This window comes from Leopardus geoffroyi, chromosome D3, assembly GCF_018350155.1.
Source record: "Leopardus geoffroyi isolate Oge1 chromosome D3, O.geoffroyi_Oge1_pat1.0, whole genome shotgun sequence".
In the NCBI taxonomy this organism is placed as follows: domain Eukaryota; kingdom Metazoa; phylum Chordata; class Mammalia; order Carnivora; family Felidae; genus Leopardus; species Leopardus geoffroyi.
In genome coordinates, this window is record NC_059339.1 from 53,825,125 (window position 1) to 53,846,287 (window position 21,163).

The 21,163-nt window shown below is 41.2% G+C and overlaps 1 protein-coding gene and 1 long non-coding RNA gene across 5 annotated transcripts in view; one reads left to right on the forward strand and one right to left on the reverse strand.

Moving 5' to 3' along the window:
* Positions 1-21,163, reverse strand: part of GAREM1 (GRB2 associated regulator of MAPK1 subtype 1) — a 205,870-nt gene that overhangs the window by 117,806 nt on the left and 66,901 nt on the right. For all 4 annotated transcript variants that reach the window (XM_045458960.1, XM_045458959.1, XM_045458961.1 and 1 more), the window contains one exon: positions 11,098-11,238. In XM_045458960.1, coding sequence (XP_045314916.1) covers positions 11,098-11,238 — 141 coding nt within the window. The remainder of the gene's footprint in view (positions 1-11,097; positions 11,239-21,163) is intronic.
* Positions 1,268-18,309, forward strand: LOC123588280. Its single transcript, XR_006707789.1, has 2 exons — positions 1,268-1,654; positions 18,137-18,309. It is a non-coding gene; the product is annotated as an uncharacterized LOC123588280 (long non-coding RNA).

Below are 21,163 nucleotides of genomic sequence, written 5' to 3' on the forward strand. Positions count from 1 at the left end.
TTTTCTCCCAGGTTCACGTGAAGGCCCTCACCTGACACTCCCAGACAGCATGGATCTCCCCTTATTCAACAGCCCATCACCATTTGTTTGTGCCTCTAGTAGGGCAAATGCTTACTGTCTTCCTCTAACCATGTAGGGGCGTAGCATTCTATCTGCCTGCTCCAAGGGAATATGAGACTAGACCAGTTCTTCAGCATCTTCTGTCAACCTGATGAAAAAAGTTTGTCCTTTAAAGACGAATCCATTTCAGTTAGGTCAAAAATATTTAGTTCAGCCCTTGAAGTTTCAAGCTTGTGATATGACAGCCAGGACTGTCCTCAAGAAGCCGTGAGCAGAGAGGAGAGTAAGGGCAAGATGAAAACACTCTTGGGCACAAACTGTTAAAGGTGGAAACACTATTTGGCATGAACTGTTACAGGGATTCCAAAGCGGAAGGAAGAGGAAGTCCCTTATCCAGATACCTAGTGTGGAAAATTAGGGAAAGCTTCTTGACGAAGGTGGTGTTTGAGGCAGGTTTTCACAGTTGGGTGGTGACTCTGATGGGCGAGCCCCCCACGTACTAGATACAGAAAGGGGGGCAAGGCCAGGCAGGTGGGGCCAGGGGAACAACCAACAGCACAGGGGAGTTGGTACCCAGTGTGGTGTTTAGTGGGTAATAGGGTCCTTAGTCCAATGGACACCAGGCCTCAGAAAGGCTCTGTGTTACACAAGAGTTTGCACCCATGTGGGGACACCTCTGCCAAGTCCTAGCCAGTGAGCAACAGAGCCACGATGGAGGCACAAGAAGCTGGCAATAGCACTGAAGATTGACTGGAAGAGGAGAGGGGACTCTCGGGTCTTCAGAGCAGGTGAGACCCAGTGAGGATAGCTGGGAAGTGAGAGCAGCTATGACAGGGACTGAAGAGATAGCATCCACAAGACGTGACACACACTAACTTCAGAGATAAGAGGTGGATGAGAACTAAAATTCCCACCCAAGATGACTAGCTTATTGAAGTAAGAAAGCCAAGATGATGAAAGGGTGTGAAGAGCTGTAAGGAAAAAAATAATTGCCACTGGGCATTAAACTCATGTAATATTTCAAGTGTTTATGTACCCACAGCATTTCATTTACCTACAATGATTTCTTTTTTTTAAATTTTTCGTTTATTTTTGGGGGGGGGGGGAGGGGCAGAGAGAGAGGGAGACACAGAATCCGAAGCAGGCTCCAGGCTCTGAGCTGTCAGCACAGAGCCTGATGGCGGGGCTCAAACTCACGAGCTGTGAGATCATGACCTGAGCCGAAGTCGGACGCTTAACCGACTGAGTCCCCCAGGCACCCCTACCTACAATGATTTCTAACACCTAGAAAATAAAAGCTCTGTGTTTATTTTGCTTGTCTCACGCTCACTCACTGGCTTGACTCACTCTTGGGGACAAACCCCATGATGTTCTATAAACCAGTCCCAACAAGTTGGAGGCCCTGCTAATGCAGACTTCACTAAAAACACACATGAATGTGTCTGAATCATCTCTCCTCTTGCCCTAAATGTCAAAAAAGCCGGCCTGGACCCCGCGGTTCGTTGTTTTTCTGTGTCGAGGATGCCTGACAACAGATGGGGAAGCAGTTTACCAGAAGGCCAGCACTCAGCCTCATGGAGAGGGAGTCCAAAAGGTAAGTGATTCCAGTTCTAAGCAACAGAGTGGAGTGACTTCCGGAAGTTTTACCAGTACTGCAATCAGTTTTGGAACGTTAATATTATTAAGTCTGTTTTCTGTAAAGAAAAAAAAAAAAAAACTCAAAACAATTCCTAAAAGCTGAAAAGGAACCTTCAAAAGGTCACCTTTTAAAAAAAGATCTGTACTCATTTAGAGGTACAAATCCAACATGGAAATCAAATTACGAAGTGAGACTAGTCCATCCCTGGTGCTATAAACACTCCATTAACAGTGTGGTTTGAGGCAACTTGTTCAAACTTTCCACCTGATGTTAATCGCATTATCTCATAGGTTAAGTTATACTTGAACTGGAGGTATCCCGTTCAAGTACCAACTTTCCACTCAGCACCAACATACAAGTAGAAAAAATGTAGAAAACAGCAGTCTAGAGTTGTAAACCCCAAAGCCCATCCCGGTTTTGCGCCTGAGTTTTTAATTTTTTTGATCCTAGATTTTCTGCTGGTAGAGTCAGTGTAGGATTTATAAGGAGAGTCAACGGGCTGAAATGTGAAAATAGCAATCGAGGGATTCTCAAGGTTTTATTAAAGTCATTTTACTAGCATTTATAGATCAAGAGAAGCCACACCACATACCTCTCCATGAAGTTGCTCATACATTTCCCCTTTCCCTATCTCCCATAAGGCTCTTAAGAAGAAACTAATAAAATATTTTTCCTTTCTTCCCAAATCTTACACACATCCCTTTTGCCCCTTCCCTTAAATCACTACCACGAACTGGGGTACCCCCTAGAAGCTAGCCCATGCTGAGAGCAATCCTTTCCTCTTAGGAAGGCAGTCACTGGATGGTTCTACCATGCTATAAAGAGGGAATCATTTCTTTCCGAGTTCATCTTTCACTGGGTTGTTTCCACAAACACTCAGCACTGGAACAAAACCACCCAGTGGACGGTGAACTCTCACTCCTAACAGAAATTACTTAAGACTATAAATAAGACTCAAGGATTGAGGCAGAGTGGTTTGGTGAGACCACCACTTAAGAGTTTTATATTACGATTAACTTTGCTGCTGGTTGGTAAGTCAAGGTCCCCCCCCTTTTTTTTTCTTAATTACAAAAATTTCCAAACAGAAAATTAGGATAATGAATACCCCATCTATCCTTCACCAAAATTTAACAACTTTAAGAGCTTGTCTTACATTCATCTATTATTATGTTTTTTTTTTTTGCTGAAGCATTTTATAAACTATAATCACATTCCCCCCTAAGTAATTCAGTACGCACCTCTAAGAAACAAAGATATTTTCTTCATAACTATAAAACTAGTATCACCCCTAACAAAATCAAAATATTTCCCTAATATCATCTCATCACAAAGGTCACTCATATTCAAATTTCCTTGGGGTTATTGTTCTTAAGCGTTCAGAAGAGACACTAGAAAGCTATACCAAAGGATGGCGAAAATGCTTGAGTCATAGTTCTACCAAAGGTAGATGTTTACATGATTTCTTTATCCTTGCTTTGGATTAAAGTGTCAGGGTAAATGCTGAGGTGTAGAAGATACATCCTCCTAAACTTCCGACTATGAATCTAGGTTATAACAGCTACAGCGATGAGTTCCTGAAGTAAAGGAGGGGAGGGAAAGAGGGAACAGACAACTTTCAAGAGACAAAAATGGCAATGACAATTTCCCAGACACTAGGCTATGATATTACTTAAGTTGTCTCCCCCTCTTTTCTCTTCTGATTCATTCCCCCTAGCCTAGAAAGATTCTTCAGACTCCATTATTCTTAAAAATGAGTATTAGAAACATTCTGTTTTTACGTCCTCTCTCTTGGCTTCTTTGTAACCCATCTTGACAAGAGTAATCGCTCCAAGCTTGCTCTTCCTTCCACCCATTTTTACTCCCCCTTTGTTATCTAATTGCCTTGCTCTTACTCACTGAGACCCACCTTTTAGAGACTGACAATTTCCTTATCCACATTTAAAACATGCTTTCCCCAGGCCTCAACTTGCCTGTTCCCAGCAGGCTCCCCAGACATCGCCCTCTCCACCCTCTCCAAGTCCAAGGGGCTCCCTGGGAAGCTCTTCTGTCTTTGCTTCTTCCTGGTAATTTATGAGAATGTCACCTGTTTGCGGATGACTTATAAATCTGGAAAAGGTCAAGATAAATATATATTTACTTAATTTACTTAAATTCTGAGTCAGAATACAGTTAGTGAACTGTGTGTGAAAGGCGAGGAAAGTGAAAGCATTCTTCACCTTACTGGCTGATTCTTTCTCTCTCTCCACTTTTTTAAGTTGATTTATTTATTTTGAGAGAGAGTGCGCGCACATGCAAAGGGGTTGCAGGGGGAAGGACAGAGACAGAGAGAAAGACAGAATCCCAAGCAGGCTTGCGCTGTCAGTGCAGAGCCCGACATGGGGCTCAGTCTCACGAAGCGTGAGATCATGACCTGAGCTGAGATCAAGAGTCAGACACTTAACTGAGCCACCCAGGCACCCCCTTACTGGCTGATTCTAATAGATCTCTCTTCTGTACAATGGTTAGAATGCCTTATGTGTGGACAGTGCCTTCTAGCACTTTCCAGGCAATAATAGTGAGGAAGCATGCTCTGGAGTCACATATCCTGGGTTCAAATCACACTTAGTAGGTGTGATAAGATACTCAACGTCTTTGAACTTCAATTTGTACTTGTGAAAAATGCAGATAATAATAGAACCCACTTCCTGGCTTTGTTGTGAAAGTTCCATGAAGAAATCAAAGTAAAATGTTGAGTTAACAAAGTGTCTAGAAAATAGCACTGAATGAATTTTAGTGATTTCAAACTGTGACCTAAAGATTCAAATATGAAAAGTGGTTACTCCTTAAGTATAAATAAATCTAGTATTTATTACTGAAAAACTGGGGGGGGGGATAATGTTTCTTGTTATACTCTTATTAGTCCATAGGTCGTTTTGAAAGAAAGTCTGGTTATTCCCATTTTAACACATGAGCTATATCTCATGTAATACAGAAAGTACACAAAGTGTTGTTCAACGCTAGCATTTACTTTTGTAAATGGATGATTCATGCTAATTAAACTTGCAACCCGGGAGAATAAAATTAGCTTGTTTCGACATTTCCTTTTGTTCAGTAATTACACTCCAAGGTTATGTAGATACCACATTACTATAATTTTGCCTGAGAGACAGACTGCACACCCACATTTTTAAAAACAGGCATTGCTGATAGCAACCCAGGTGCTTGCTGAGTAAGAGCCCTGCAGACTTCCTAAGCAAATCTTACACTAACCTTATGCTCCAGTGTCACTTATTTCTGTGCATATTGTAGCTAGTAAGGAAGTAATGAGATCATTTTTGCTTGTTATAGATTCACCGGATTTGCAGGAGGATGAGAATTTAAAAATAGAAGCCAAACGTGGCTGCCGTTTATCCCTGATGCTTATGTTCAAGCAGCAATCTGTTCACCCATGATGACGGCAAGCATTCCATTAAATGATTTAAATTTTCACAAACCCTCTCAGAATCCTACTACTTCTCAAATTGGTAGACCAGAGACACACAGAGACGTCACATTCTGACCCATTTGGTTTCTCAAAGCTTTGTCTTTACAGACAGCTATTCTGGGTCGGTTTTCATGAGACAGGTGATAATGAGGAGGTAACATTTATTTAGTACTCATTACTGTGCCAGGCACAGCGTTGAGTCATTTACACACATTAGATCATAAAGAATCGTCGTGACATTTTCTAAGTAAATCTCCTTTCTACAGATTGGAAACTCGGAGCCTTAGGAAGATAAATTAAATTCCAGAGGCAATGGCATATCCAGGTTTTTGTGGAGCCTGAAGTTTATATTAGTTTTAAAGGAAAAAAAAAGTCAAATTGTGAGTACTAAATTTGGTTTAATGCCCTAAAGGGGTCAGCATAAATAAGGAATCCTGATGTATGAGCTTCAGCAGTAACCAACTTGTGTCTGCTTGACTGACCACTCCAAGCTGTAGAGACAAAGGAATCTGATGAACAGAAACGCGAATTGTAAAATGAAAATCATTCACCTTTAGAAAATCTTGGCTATAATGCAGTTCACTAGGTTTAAAAAATTTTTTTTGAATAGATTTGTTTTTCAGTTCAGTATGTCAGGAGACACAGGGCAGCGAAAGGGGTGGAGGGTGGGGGCACATGCAGGGTGAATGAGCAGGCCTTGATAAAGTGCCAAGCAGTAGCTTACATGGTCTGAGAATGCAGAAAAATTCTGAGTTCTGCATTGCACGTTCCTTAGGAAATCTTTGCCCTCTTGGGAGCAGTGAGAACTTAGAAAGTTTAGATACAATTTATTTGTGATGCCTTCTGAATAAAACTTGTGTGAAAGCAGCAATCGCTTTTCTAAACACTATGCCAATTTTTCTTGAGTGGTTTCTCCGCTGTTAGCAAAATATGTGATGCTGACTGAACACATTCTCTCTGTTGGAATCAATTATTTGTTATACCAAGAAAACTCTTTCTTATCCAAAATGAAAAACTTATTTTGCCAGAATGAGGGAGGTCTTTATTTTTTTTCCCCCAAAGCACATCTAATAATTTTAGAATTCAGAATAAGGCAACTCTCCTTACCATCCATAGTGCTGTTCTGAGGAGTTCAAGTCCTATTTATCTTTTCTCAATTTTATTAAATTATTTCTTTTCACATGAGGAATTTCATGAAAATTTCTGATGAAGGGTATGGAAAGGCAGTCTGAATCGTGATTTCCTTAAAATGCTGAGTTTTGGGGCGCCTGGGTGGCGCAGTCGGTTGGGCGTCCGACTTCAGCCAGGTCACGATCTCGCGGTCCGTGAGTTCGAGCCCCGCGTCGGGCTCTGGGCTGATGGCTCAGAGCCTGGAGCCTGTTTCCGATTCTGTGTCTCCCTCTCTCTCTGCCCCTCCCCGTTCATGCTCTGTCTCTCTCTGTCCCAAAAATAAATAAACGTTGAAAAAAAAAATTAAAAAAAAAATGCTGAGTTTTACTATATTCTAGAATATATGTGAATAGAGCTGCATACAGCTGCCCAGGCTGTGCACTACACAAGTCCAAAGGACGCTATTTACACACAGTGAGGAGCAATGCCTAGAACATGACAGTGCAGTGGCCTCAAATGAAGAGCACACTGACTGAAATGAATGGTTGCTATATAGGCCAGAAAATAAGTACATGCTTGAAAAGACAAAGGGGGCACATGTCACAGAGATACATGGGTTAGCTGTCCCCAAATGGCTAACTTTAGGACAATATGAACATCAAAATAAATAAGAAATGTATTATAACCCACTGAATGAAGCTAGAATCCATAATTCCATAATAGGTGAGTAAGTAAACAAATGGCAGAAGGACAACTAACAAGTAGAGCAAGTAACAGTGGGGTTCCAACTCTTGATTTTGGCTCAGATCATGATCCCAGAGTTGTGGGATCAAGCCCTATGTTGGGCTCTGCACTGAGCATGGAGTCTGCTTAAGATTCTCTCTCTCTGCCTCTCTCCATCTGCCCCTGTTCCCTGCTCGTGCTCTCCCTCTCTCTCTCAAAAAAAGAAGAATAAGGAGAAGAAGAAGAAGACAAAGAAGAAGAAGAAGAAGAAGAAGAAGAAGAAGAAGAAGAGAAGAAGAAGAAGGAGGAGGAGGAGGAGGAGAAGGAGGAGGAGAAGGAGAAGAAGAAGAAGAAAGAGGAGGAGGAACAGTGGAGTTAAATTAGAAATGTACCATTTTCTTTTTTTTTTTTTTTTAATTTTTTTTTTTTTTCAACGTTTATTTATTTTTGGGACAGAGAGAGACAGAGCATGAACGGGGGAGGGGCAGAGAGAGAGGGAGACACAGAATCGGAAACAGGCTCCAGGCTCTGAGCCATCAGCCCAGAGCCCGACGCGGGGCTCGAACTCACGGACCGCAAGATCGTGACCTGGCTGAAGTCGGACGCTTAACCGACTGCGCCACCCAGGCGCCCCCATTTTCTTTTTTTTTTAAAAATTATTTTTTTCAACGTTTATTTATTTTTGGGACAGAGAGAGACAGAGCATGCACGGGGGAGGGGCAGAGAGAGAGAGAGGGAGACACAGAACCGGAAACAGGCTCCAGGCTCTGAGCCATCAGCCCAGAGCCTGACGCGGGGCTTGAACTCATGGACCGCGAGATCGTGACCTGGCTGCAGTCGGACGCTTAACCGACTGCGCCACCCAGGCGCCCCAGAAATGTACCATTTTCTCACCTTCATGGTAACAACCAGATCAGACAGAAATCAATAGCTGCGCAAGTGGGGGTGGGGTGATTTAGAGAAAGACCACTCCTCCTTTCAAATGTCCTAGTAATCACAAAGTAATCCTCATGAATGGGAATAGTGCCCTTAAAAGAAGAGGCAGGAGAGAGATGGTGGAATTCTCACTCCACCAAGAGAGGACACAGCGAGAAGACCACCACCTACAAAGGACAAAATGACCCTCACCAGACACTGGATCTTTCCTGCCTCCAGAATTGGGAGAACTGAACTGTTCATAATCTGCCCCAACTATCTGTTATAGCAGCCTGAACTAAGACAGTCCTATTTCAAGGTTTTTTTTCCTTTAATGTATTTTTTTTCCTTTTGTGTAAAGTGGTATGATCTTACAGTCCATGGCAGCTCAAATTTTCATTTAAAAAAAGTATCGTTTTCTTTTTTTTTTTTATAAATTAGGTTTTTATTTAAATTAGGTTTACTGTAATTCCAGTACAGTTAACATACAGTATTATATTAGTTTCAGGTGTACAACAGAGTGATTCAACATACCCTGTGCTCATCGTGACAAGTGCACTCCTTAATTAATCCCCATCACGTATCTCATCCATCACCCACCTACCTTCCCTCCGGTGCCTGGATTCCCAGTTAAGTGTACTGTCATCTTCCTTATAGATAAAGAGTGGGCTGTTGAACATACCATATCTTTCTTCCCAGTGGAAGCTGAATGGCTGTTAATTAATTAATTAATTTTTTTAACGTTTATTCATTTTTGAGACAGAGAGAGACAGAGCATGAATGGGGGAAGGTCAGAGAGAGAGGGAGACACAGAATCTGAAACAGGCTCCAGGCTCTGAGCTGTCAGCACAGAGCCCGATGTGGGGCACGAACCCACGGACCGCGAGATGATGACCCTAGCCGAAGTCGGACGCCCAACCGACTGAACCACCCAGGCGCCCCGGCTGTTAATTTAAAAACAATGTTCAAAACAATAAAACATTTACAAATAACTTGGGGAAATCTTTTCTTCTGACACTGTGAATGCCCATCCCAGAGCAATGGGTCCCAACCTTGGCTGCATAATTTAACCATAGAATTCAAAATTCTGATGCCCAACCCACACTCACAACCAACTGAAGCAGAACCTCTGGAGATGGGACCTGGGCACTGGTCATTTTTAAAGCTCTCCAGGTCATTCCATTGCGTAGGTAAGTATGAGATCCCTAGATCAAGCATCTACAGCCGTAAAGAATTGTATCTTTTATGTATGGGTCCAAAGGATTCACAAAGGAGTTTCAGAACTGGTTTCACTGCCTTGGGGTGCCTGGGTGGCTTAGTCACTTAAAGCGTCCGACTCTTGATTTCCGCTCAGGTCATGATCTGGCGGTTTGTGAGTGTAAGCCCTACTTTGGGCTCTGTGCTGACAGTGCAGAGCCTGCTTGGGATCCTCTCTCTCCCTCTCTGTCCCTCCCCTGCTCACACTTTCTTTCTCTCAAAATAAATAAATAGACTTAAGAAAAACAAAAAAGAATTGGTTTCACTGCCTTAACTATAGAGAATAAACAGATGGTTACCAGAGGGGAAGGGGGTGGGGGGAATGGGTAAAATGGGTGAAGGGAATTAAGACTACACTTATCTTGATGAGCACTGAACAATGTATGGAATTGTTGAATCATTATATTGTACACCTGAAACTAATATAAGGCTATATATTAACTATGCTGGAATTAAATTTTTTTTTTAAAGCTAAAAAAGAAGAATTGGTCTCACTTGTTGAGGAATGTACAGTCTCAACTGGCAAATGAAGATATGTGTGTATCTATGAATGAAGACTGGGGGCATGTGCTCAATGAATGTGATACACAAGAAATGTGGAGGCCATATAGGCACAGTAGGGATGCCCGTACCCTCCTGATGCACGGACAGGCTCTGATAAGAGCAAGGCTGAGGAAGCCTAACTCTGGCTGGGGAATGGTGTAAATGGAAAAGTACCCGGTATGTCCAGGAAATAGTGAGGGGACCAATCTAGCTGGATGGAAGGTTCCCTCTTCCGAATAGAAAAGGTAAGTTTGGAGAAGCAGATTAGACCCAGGCCCTGAGGGCTTTGGGAAACAAGCCAAGGAGTCTGGTGGCAGTTTGGGGTCTCTAAGGAGATTTGAGTCAAGGACCAAATGCAAGCATTCCTTGGGGAAGACTGCTTTGATGGGCTACTCACAGTGCGTTCAGGGGAAAGACTAAAACTCAATCTACTATGAGAAGAACGTGCACATTAGATCAAACTGTATATGTGATGAAGCACAATCTTATACCTTCCTTTTCAGTTTTCCACAAAAGACCAGGAGTTTGGGCTTCCTAGAAACAGCACGGATCCCACCCGTAGTGGGACCCCTTGGCAGGAGAGAGTGGACAGGATGCAGGGTTGGTCTTGTCTCTGTCCCTTTGGCCTGGCTCCAAATTTCACAGTTGTAGTACTTTCTGCTGCTACCTATTCCTCCTTTTTTCATGAAGGCTACTCTTATGGCCGGGAAATAAAGTTCTAGGGGACAAAGTTTCAGGCTGGAGAAATTCTTTCTTCTAATTTTTTTTTAATAGGAGTATCTGAGAAGCTGAGTGATCCCGAGGTCATACGGGCAACTGGAAGGCTCCTAGGAACAAAAGAAGGGGCCCAACTATTCATTTACTCAATAAATATTGAACACTTACCATTTGCTGCCATTCTAGACAATGGAACTACAGCAAGGTCCCTTTTCCTGATAGGCAACTCTCTGGGCATTGTAGAGGTTTCACTCAAAAACAAAAAGGCAGCCTTGGAAAGCCTTTGAAAGGCTTTTGTAAAGCCAGTCACAAAAGCAACATTTAAGTTGTACCCAGGGTTACTCAGAGACACTGGAGCTCAGAGGCTGTCCACACATATTGACTGCCATCCCAAGACCACGGAGACGTTCTTTGTATTTGTAAAATTTTCATTTTATAAATAGCTGATAAGAATCCACATGTAACTACGTGCGTTGATTAGAAGTACTTATGACAAAATGAAACTGAGCTTTCACTGATAAAGTCACCACAAAAAGTGTTTGATTCTTCTTTTTCTATGTCACTATATTCCAGTTTATAGACAAGTCCTATTTTCTCACTGTGGAGGAAAAAGTTAGCATATGCAAGTCCCCTTCTTCTGCCTTTTCTTGCCCCTCGAGAGAAGTTTTACCTGCATAATGTACCGGAATCTCTATCTTTGGCCCAATGACGTAGTGCCCCTCCTCCAGGCTGTGGGCAGTGATAGTGGTCCACTGACGGCACGAATGAATCAGAAGGTAGTCATTTTCCCGCAGCCCTTCTATGCATTCTCCTAGAAAAGATAATTTTATAGGAGAAACTTAGAATTAGCATCTGCTTACTCCATACTCTGCAGTGAAATTTCATGGGTTAAAACTGCACTATTGCGGAACTTGGCAGTTCATCCTAATATGACGTAAGTTTGCTTCTGAATTAGCAGTAAGAAGGCATTCCACAACAAGCTGACAGTTGTACACAGGATTCCATAAAAATGTTTCCCACGTATCTGCAAAGATATTTTCAAAACCTCATTTTATCTCAATGACTGTTCGCAAGGATACTAAAAGTTATTAAGTGCCAACAAAGTGTTAGGCACTATATAGATGCTTTGCACATATTATTTCATGTGATACAATAATATTATGAGGTAGATATTGTCCCCTCTCTACAGGTGGGAAAAAAATCAAGATTCAGAATGTTAAGTGATATGTCTAAGCTCACAGATTTAATAAGCAGAAAAGTGAGGATTCGGGGCTAGGTCAGACTGATCTAAAGCTTATGCTCTTAATCATTAAAATACAACCACCAAAATACATAATAAACCTATCTCTCTGTTGAAATACTGGTTGAAATTAGATGCCAGAATCTCCTTTTAAATTTTGTGTGTTTTGCCAGTTCTCTCTGGCCCCCTACCAAACTTCCCAATCAATTAAAAATAATGAAGCTTTATAGAATGCAAATGAAATTATTTTTCATTTTGATACCTTCTGAGGTACATTTTTAGCATTTGAACCAATGACAAGTTATTTCAAAAGAAAAATCCATCCCCTGAGACTTAAAAGACATTTTTTAAGACGCTGAAATGATCCATCTCATGAACCCTGGTTTAGTAATTCTAAGTGCTCAGATAATGCCTGAAAAGGCTAATTTCTTTATACAGAAAATAATTAGCCTTTTTTATTTTTGATGCTTATTATATGGTAATAATCAAGAGTCAGTGATATAATTGTATGTTTTGAAATGGAATTTATAGTTCACTTAAAAATTCTTAAAAGTTTCACTGCTTCTATAATAAAAAAAAAGTAGAGGAGGCTGTAATGATCAATTTGGTTACCACAATCATAAGCCATCAAATTTGTTTCCAATCCAGTAAGGCCACAGTCTTTAAAAAAAGTCTTCATACAAGAATACTCTATTGTTGCAGGAGATACAAATGGGGGGATGGGAGAAGAAGAAACAGATCTGGAAACAGAGGTATCCTAGTACGAATGAGAAGGCCCAATTCACCAGGGGGAACTTTCCAAACCAGATTCCCCTGCCCCTCTCACTTTGGGGGACCAGGTTCATAAAGACAGCTCTCGAGGAGACTGCTGGTACTTATGAGCCCGTTGTGTCCCCCTCAAGCATGTTAGGGCAGGAAAGAAAGATCTGGAATTGCTGCTCCATAGGACCAATCCTACGGCCACCCTTAAGGCTCCCCACCAGGAGGCAGGCAGGTGGGAAGGGCACACAGACATCAAGCAGGCATTATAAGCACAGGCCTTGAAGCCCAACAGATCTGGTCTAGTCAAAGCTCTGCTCCTCATCACTCTGTGGTCTGGGGTAGAAACCCTCCTACTTCAGAGCGGTTGTGAAGATACACAGTGACAGACCTGGAAAATGTGTAGCACCAAATCTATCACATTATGTTAAGAGTGGTTAGGAAACATCGGCTATTAATCTCATTTACTGTAAGCTTTTTCTCCCTAGAATTAACACTCTAATTCAGGTCGTGTTATCCCCTTACAGGTGAGGAAATGACCTTCAGAGCAAGTCAGGAAACTTGCCTATCACTTTGTAGCAGAAACGGACTTTAGGGTTCCTCTACCTCTCTCCCTGTTCTTTCCACACCACGTGGACTTTTGCCTTGAAAACTGCCAACGATAATCCAAAAAACAGGGAGAAACTGACCCTCAGCTCCAAGTCTCACTCATTCACTCAATCAGTATGACAGGCACTGTTCCCAGCACCTGGGAAACATTTGTGAACAAACAGAGATCCCTGCCATCCAGGATGCTTACGATCCAAGGAAGAAGGGAGACGGTATCAGCAACAAAAATGAATAATTAAATTATGAATTCATTAGAAAGTGAAAGGTGCTATGGGAAATGGAAAAAGTGAAGGGTAAGAGAATCAGGACTACGGTATATAAGAAAGAAGAGTTTTGCACGGTTATCATTTTGAGATATTTTTCATTCATTTACCCAACAAACATGTCTCTGCTTATTTGTTTAGCTTTTTCTAAACACAGCTTGAGGAATAACTAATATACAAAGAACTGCACATATTTAATGTGTACGATCAGATGACTGTCAAACATTTATTTATGGAGGCAGGGTGGTCTGTGCATTCGAGAAGCTGACATTCTCTTGGTGAGATGTATTCACACGTAATTTTATGTAAGGTAGGACAGGCTGGGTGCTACACAAGAGAAACAAGAAATCTGGAGTGGAGACGGGGACTTTAGCAGAGAAGACCAAGAAAATGTCAAGAGGAATATATAGTTTTGGGGCTCGTCCTTCCTTCATGGATGAGCTGGGCTCAGAAAGGAGGTGGGCAGTGGGGAGTCAGAGAAGGGGCTGGGATAAGAGAACGGCCAAAGCTCCGCTTTAGGAAAATTAACCTGGCAACACTATAAAAGCTGGATCGGAGAAGGGAGAAAACAGAGCCACGGGGTGTATGCAGGAAAGTCAGAGGGAAAACACACCACCATTCAGGGAAAAAAGAAAAATGTCGTTTTCCACAACTAAACGGTTATATCATACAACTGTTTTAATTTTATTCCACAGTGGGCTCTAAAGAGGCAGCCAAGAAACAATTGCAGTCAAGTTAATCAAAATGAAAATTTAATGTTAAATCCTACAGCTAGCTGCTAGTAAACAGTCTGTCAAGAGGATTCAGAATGATTTTCGAAGCTATAAAGTAGTAAGAAACCAGGGCCTGTTTTTGAGCTTATGTCTTTTTTGTTTTTTTTAACAACTGCTTGCTTCAGGCAAAATAAGTTTCACAAAAATTGTCTAGAAGTAAAACTTAATATAATCACTTAAAATGTCCTAGGGGAGGCCACTAATAGAGGCACTACATTAAATGAATTCATAAAGTAAACATTTTTGTGACATAATTAGCCTGTTGCTTAACTACTATATATAACATGCTAAAACTTATATATTTAGCTCAAAGATGTAGTGACAAGAAGTCTAAAAGCAATGTGTGTTAAATTCCAAAATATGTTACTGCCATCCTGAAACTTCCCCACATCTAGCATGCTTCTGGGATATGCTCTATTTGCCTGGTTTGACCTTGATCCCCTCAACATTAAGTCTTACACACCTATTTAAATTATTTTTAATGCTAGGAAAACTAGAATCCATGAATCCTTCTAAGTATGCTTTAAAAAAAAACCAAATTAAAAATTATAAATAAGTATTTATAAGCTGGAAATGCACAAATTCTCCTCCTGTGGCTGGTGGCCTTTATAATCTCCTGATGCACCTTTCTGATTTCTCCTTGTTACCTTCATGGTTCCCCCCCCACCCCCTTTTACACATTAGCTATAACTGTAGGAGTTAAATCAAGTTCACCATTTCTCTTTCCTTCACAATCTTACACACCCCGCACGGACTCAATTAGTTACGGACAACTTGCAAATGCATGCTCTCAGTTACCAACTTGTATGCAGCGCTCTTTGTCCAGGCTTTATCTTCTACACTTTTCTACCTGGATGTCCCCATACTAATTCATTCAGCCATCCTACATTCATCCAACAAACACGTACTGAGCACCAGCTATGTTCTAGAACCTGGAGATACAGTATTGAACTAAGTACCTGCTCTCATGGAGTTGACCTCTTGGCTGGGCTTTCAATCACCGTTTTTCACTCTTTCAATTCATTTAAATATTGCTGTAGATTAAACTTCCAAGAATACAGCACGGCTCATCAGATTGATTCTTCTACTTACATCTGCCTTTAGTGGTTCTCATTCATACAGAATGAGGCCTGAATTCCTTGGCTCAATACTCAAGGTCCTCATGATTGTAGATCAGCAAAATATTGGGAGATCATCAGAATAGAAGACCTATATCCCCACACCATACACTAGAACCCAAAGGACCTGTTCTCTGTGCCACACACACAGTGCAGTCTCACTCACCTGGGCCCCCTCGCTTTCTTTCCTTGGTCTGAGCCTTATCTCCAATCCTCATTTACTCACTAGTCATCATACTCATTTTTGAAAGACCAGCTCAAATGCCACCTTCATGAAGGCATTTCTGATATGAATCCTAATATTTTCCATTTAAAATGAAGCGATTTTATAATTTTGCTAATATTCTATGCCAAATTTATAAACTTCTGACATTTTAATGTTTATATATGTTTAAATGGCATAATAAAAAAAATTTAACTATACAGGAATTATAGGCATTTTTTTCCTTTTGAAATTGGTCTATATACATTTCGTCAATTTTGAGAACCACGGTTATAAGGACTAAGAACAAGGATAATTCAAGACTATAAAGACTGATAGACAAGATCCTCTCTAAACTTCCTGGTTTTACTAGCATCCACAGCAATGTCATGGAGTGGCCCAGATTCACTGCCCCACGGTTCTATTTTGCTTTTTAAACATTCAGATATAATGTTTACATTTATTTAGAGTATTTTCCCCCACAGGGCGTCTGGGTGGCTCAGTCAGTTAAGTGTCCAACTTTTGCTCAGGTCATGATCTCACGGTTTGCAGGTCCGAGCCCTGCATCAGGCTCTGCGCTGACAGCTCAGAGCCTGGAGCCTGCTTCAGATTCTGTATCTCCCTCTCTCTCTGTCTCTCGCCCACTCACACTCTGTCTCTCTTGCTCTCAAAAATAAAGAACATTAAAAAAAAATTTTAGAATATTTTCCCATAGACACTGAATCTTATGTTTTTATGAAGCTTGTACCTATTCTAGCATTGTTTAAATTGTAATTAAATTGATTATATTTGAATATACTGAATCAGTATATGACTATAGTGCCTTTATATATGAATTACATAGAATATATCTCAAGCAATTCAAACAGTTGTATAATGTCTATAACAGTAGAATCCAAATATCTATTAAATGCTTTTTTATTTTTAAATATGAAGCACAGTGTACTTGGATGACAATGTATAATGTTTTAATATTAAATCTGTCAATTTACTGCTGATGGGTTTTCTGTTAAAGTTGGGCTGAGAACAACACAGACACATACCCACGTTGGTTTGGTGTTTTGCTATCCTCATGGCACAAAGAACAAATGTGTGATTTTACACAATTCTCTAAGTTGTGTTGTGATTTTGGCAGCTATTATATTAAAGTGTTTTTTTTTTAATTTTCCACATTTGTCTCTCTTTTTCTTAGTGTTGGCATCTCACACCAGAGTAACATGTTTGGTCAGCAATTTGGGGCTGTATCTCCACAGGAGGCGTGCACTTTTAATCCATTCAACTCTCAGAATACCCGACTTTCCAATTTGCATGGCAAATATATAATCTTATATTGCTGATTATCTTTCTTTTTGAACTATGGCTTTATCCTCATTTAGCATGGTCTTTTCTCAGCATGTGAGGAGAATCGTGTCTATGGTGGATATTCATGTATTTGTTGACTGATTAATGAGGCCCCATTGAAATAATCTGATTTGTTAATACACGTGTAATGAGAATCAGATTTACTGAACTTGGGATCGTTTTTATCTGTTTGGACATAAACTGCTCCTTATGTTGTAGCTAAATCTATCAACAATGGGTAAATTAATAGGTTTTATGGTATCTGTTACTATTTACTACAAATCTAATTTAGCAGTGGTGCATTGTTTTATTTTACTAATGTTAAAAGAAAAGCTGGTTAAGTGACAACACAGCACTTTACCTCCTCATTGTTAACAAATAGTGTTGTTTAATTTTGTGTGTGTTTATTTTTGAGAGAGATGGAGACAGAGTGCAAGTGGGGGAGGGGCAGAGAGAAAGAGGGAGAGAGACAGAGAATCTGAAGAGGCTCTGGGCTCCGAGATGTCAGCACAGAGTCCAACGTGGGGCTCAAACTCACGGACCGCGAGATCGTGACCTGAGCCGAAGTCGGACGCTTAACTGACCGAGCCACCCAGGCCCATCCCGTACAGTGTTGTTTAATTTTAATTATGTGTAGGGGCGCCTGGGTGGCTTGGTCGGTTAAGCGTCCGACTTCGGCTCAGGTCATGATCTCACGGTCCGTGAGTTCAAGCCCCACGTCGGGCTCTGTGCTGACAGCTCAGAGCCTGGAGCCTGTTTCGGATTCTGTGTCTCCCTCTCTCTCTGCCCCTCCCCTGTTCATGCTCTGTCTCTCTCTGTCTCAAAAATAAATAAAAAAACGTAAAAAAAAATTTTTTTTTAATTTTAATTATGTGTTTACTTGATCTTATAATCCTTTTCATGTAGACAGGAACCCTACCGAGTCAGTCATACACTCAAACCACTGCATTTCTCCTGCAACTTAAACTCTTTTTTTAAGTTTTATTGAAAAATAATTGACACACATCACTATGTAAGTTTAAAGTGTACAGACTGATGTCTGATGTACGTAAATTGTGAAATGACCGTTAACATCCATCATCTCATGTAGATACAATAAAAAGAAAAAACAGTTCTTCCTGTGTTAACAACTTCCCTGTTGTTAATGACATCCCTAGCACTGATTTTTCTTATAACTGGAAGTGTGTACCTTCTGACCGCCTTCCTCCAATCCCCCCTCCCCATTCCATTAAAAAAAAAATACCTTCAACAGCAGGGGCTGAGTACCAGCCAGTTTCCTCTTCTTCTGACTCCTCCTGTAGTTAAGGGGTGCCATGTCCCTGTGTGAGCAGAAATGACATTTTCCACGTTCTGTCCCTACCCGTGAAAAATGCCTACAAACCATCCCCTATGCTCTTTTCTCAGGCAAGGGCTGACTGTTGATTACAAGGAAGACCTCGGAGCGAGCTGAAGATAGCAGAGCTGCTGGCAGTATGGGCTCCTGAATCGACACACAGTGGAGCCAACCACCTGCCCGTGCCCTCACCGCACCCTGAGCCGGGATGTGAGAAATAAACTTCGCCTGGGACGTCGTGGCAGTGATGTGTTGTAGTTCTCCTTTTTCGTTTCAGTGGTTAGACTACGTTAACTAAAGCATCTACATGCATGACCTTCGACACCAGCAAAGACTCCCGATTATAGTGATCACAAAGGTTTTGTTACAGAGGCTATTCCTTCTAAGTCCTCTTCAGAAATACAAAACTTGAATTTGCCAAGGTGGCTTGGACGTAGACTAAAAATTCCTTTCCTCATTCTTTTAGTTACATCTTATCCCATAAGCTGAGGGATATAATTTAATGCTGCTTACTTAGCATCCTCAAACACGGTCAGTATGTAAAGTCTTAGGTGTTTTTTCCAAACAAGCAATATTTACTGTGAGAAGAGAATATGGCACTATGATAATGTTTCTTTGTCCCAGGGGCACCTGGGTGGCTCAGTCGGTTAAGCGTCCGACTTCGGCTCAGGTCATGATCTCACGGTTCATGAGTTCGAGCCCCACGTCGGGCTCTGTGCTGACAGCTCAGAGCCTGGAGCCTGCTTCAGATTCTGTGACTCCCTCTCTCTGCACCTCCCCTGCTCACACTCTGTCTCTCTCTCTCGAAAATAAACATTAAAAAAAAATTAAAAAAAGAGTTCTTTGTCCCAAAGAACTACAATGCAAATGACATGACATGGTAAGTAAAAAAAGGATATGGGGGATGGGGGTGGGGAGGTAAAGGAGGAAGAAGAGATGATGTCATAGCAAATTGCTCTAAGACAGTTAAAGAACAATCATGAAACCATGAAATTAAAATGTTGTCTGCAATGAAAAAGCAGTAAGGTGTTCCAAAGAGAAAGTAATAGAAGGGAAGGAAAATCCTAAAAGAATTAACTAATTAGTAACTAATCAAGAGACAGAAAATATAAAGGGGTCAGGGAGGATGTGGTTATTTTATGTGCTTTATTACTAAAGCACAGGTAATAATTTTGAAATCTGTGGAAAAGAAAGCTCTGGGAAGAAAAGAAACTGTTTTTAGCCTAATGGCTGAAGTATTTATAAGAAAGAGAAGGACAGGGCAGGAAGGATCAGGCATAGGTATTAATCAAATACAGGTATCTGAAGTCACTTGATAAGAGCTTCTCAAAACTCATAGAAAAGAGTAAACAAAAATAAAGCTGGCACAGACACCAAGAACACAAAGGACAATGGGTGTCGTACCCCTGGGCAGGCACAATGAATAATTTTAGCCACTTGTAACCGTCCCCTACTCCAAATACTGAACAACAGAAAGATCCTCCGATGACGGGCACACACCTGCATCTCCACATTCATCCGCTTCAACAGGACAGTCCTTTTCTAGGCGATGGCATCTTATGACCGCTAAGATGCATCTTGTGGAACAGAGAAAAGCCTTGTGGATGGATGTGGGGTGGGAACAGTAGACAACAGCATTACTTGAGCTTAGCTGCTGTCCAGTTCTAAACACTTCTCAATTGAGAGCATGTCTGCTTCTCTAGTCCTGCCTCTGTGTGTCAGGGGAGGAACCTGCAGCCCTGAGGAAGACATTGGCTCTGACCCTGGGCCACACAGCCCTTGTAATCTTCTGGGGACCTGTAAAAACTCTAGTGGCCGGGAGGGGAAGGGCAACACATCGACCACTGAAACCAGAATTTCTCAGTGAAGTCCAGAGACCTGCATGTCCTGAAATTTCCTTGGGTATCCTATTGTGCAGCCCAGGTTCAGAGCACAACCAAGGCAGTTAAGTGCACAGGCCCTGGGGAGACATCACCCACCGGGGACTCCTTTCTTGCACCTATTGTGAGAAGGGGGCAAGATAAAACTTATCAGGTGCTACAAAGCATTAGCCACATAGTAAGCTCTCCAAAAGTGTGATTACTATTATTATCCTCAGATACCTAACGTTACAGGATTTTCTCTGGCTATGACACTTGCATAGCATGCATTGTCTGCTTTTTTATATAGTTTTTGCATTTTGCAGTATTTAAAAAGTAGCCTGTGTTATTTAGCATTTTATGGATATACATTGTATTTCTCCAATTAGACTGTGACATTTTTGGGTGGCAAGGACTTTTCTTGTTTTCTTACCAGCCCAGGGTGATACACCCAGCTGGTATCAGTAAAAGCATCACTGATGATTATTTGACATGGTCATTTAACTATTAAGTTCCCACAAATTGACACATTGAGCTATCAGATGAAATTAAAGGTATTTTCCTCTTTGTCTTCATTTCACCATAAAGAATAAGGGCAATTCTATTTTCTCAGACTTCATTTTGTACTTAAGCTTTTTTAAAAAACCAGGTTATTATTGGGGCACCTGGGTGGCTCTGTCGATTGAGCATCTGACTTCGGCTCTGGTTCAAATCCCATGTCGGGCTCTGCGCTTGACAGCTCAGAGTCTGGAGCCTGCTTCGGATTCTGTGTCTCCCTCTCTCTCTGTCCCTCCCCTAGGAAGCTTTTCATCAAGAATGTTGACTTAATGAGAAGAACTTGTAGCAGTTTTTCTGTCACGATTCAACTCTAATTAGAAAGTGGCAGAAATTACTAGATATCCACCAATATTTCACTCACTCCTTGTCCTTGGTAATAATCCCCTTATATTAGCTGGGCACATGGCTGCCCAGAATACAGAATAATGTTCCCACTTGCATAGCAAGTAGGTATAACACGTTAACTAAGTAATAGTCAATAGGATATAGTGGAAATGTGCAACTTCCAAGATGTATTTTTTAAAAATAGCTTTCATATACCAGAAAATTCACTAACTAAAATTTATAATTCAATGGCTTCAGTATATTCAGAGTTGTGCGAACACTACAATCTAATTATAGACTATGTCTATCACCCCAAAAGAAACCTCATATCCATTACGTCATTTCCTACTCCCCCAG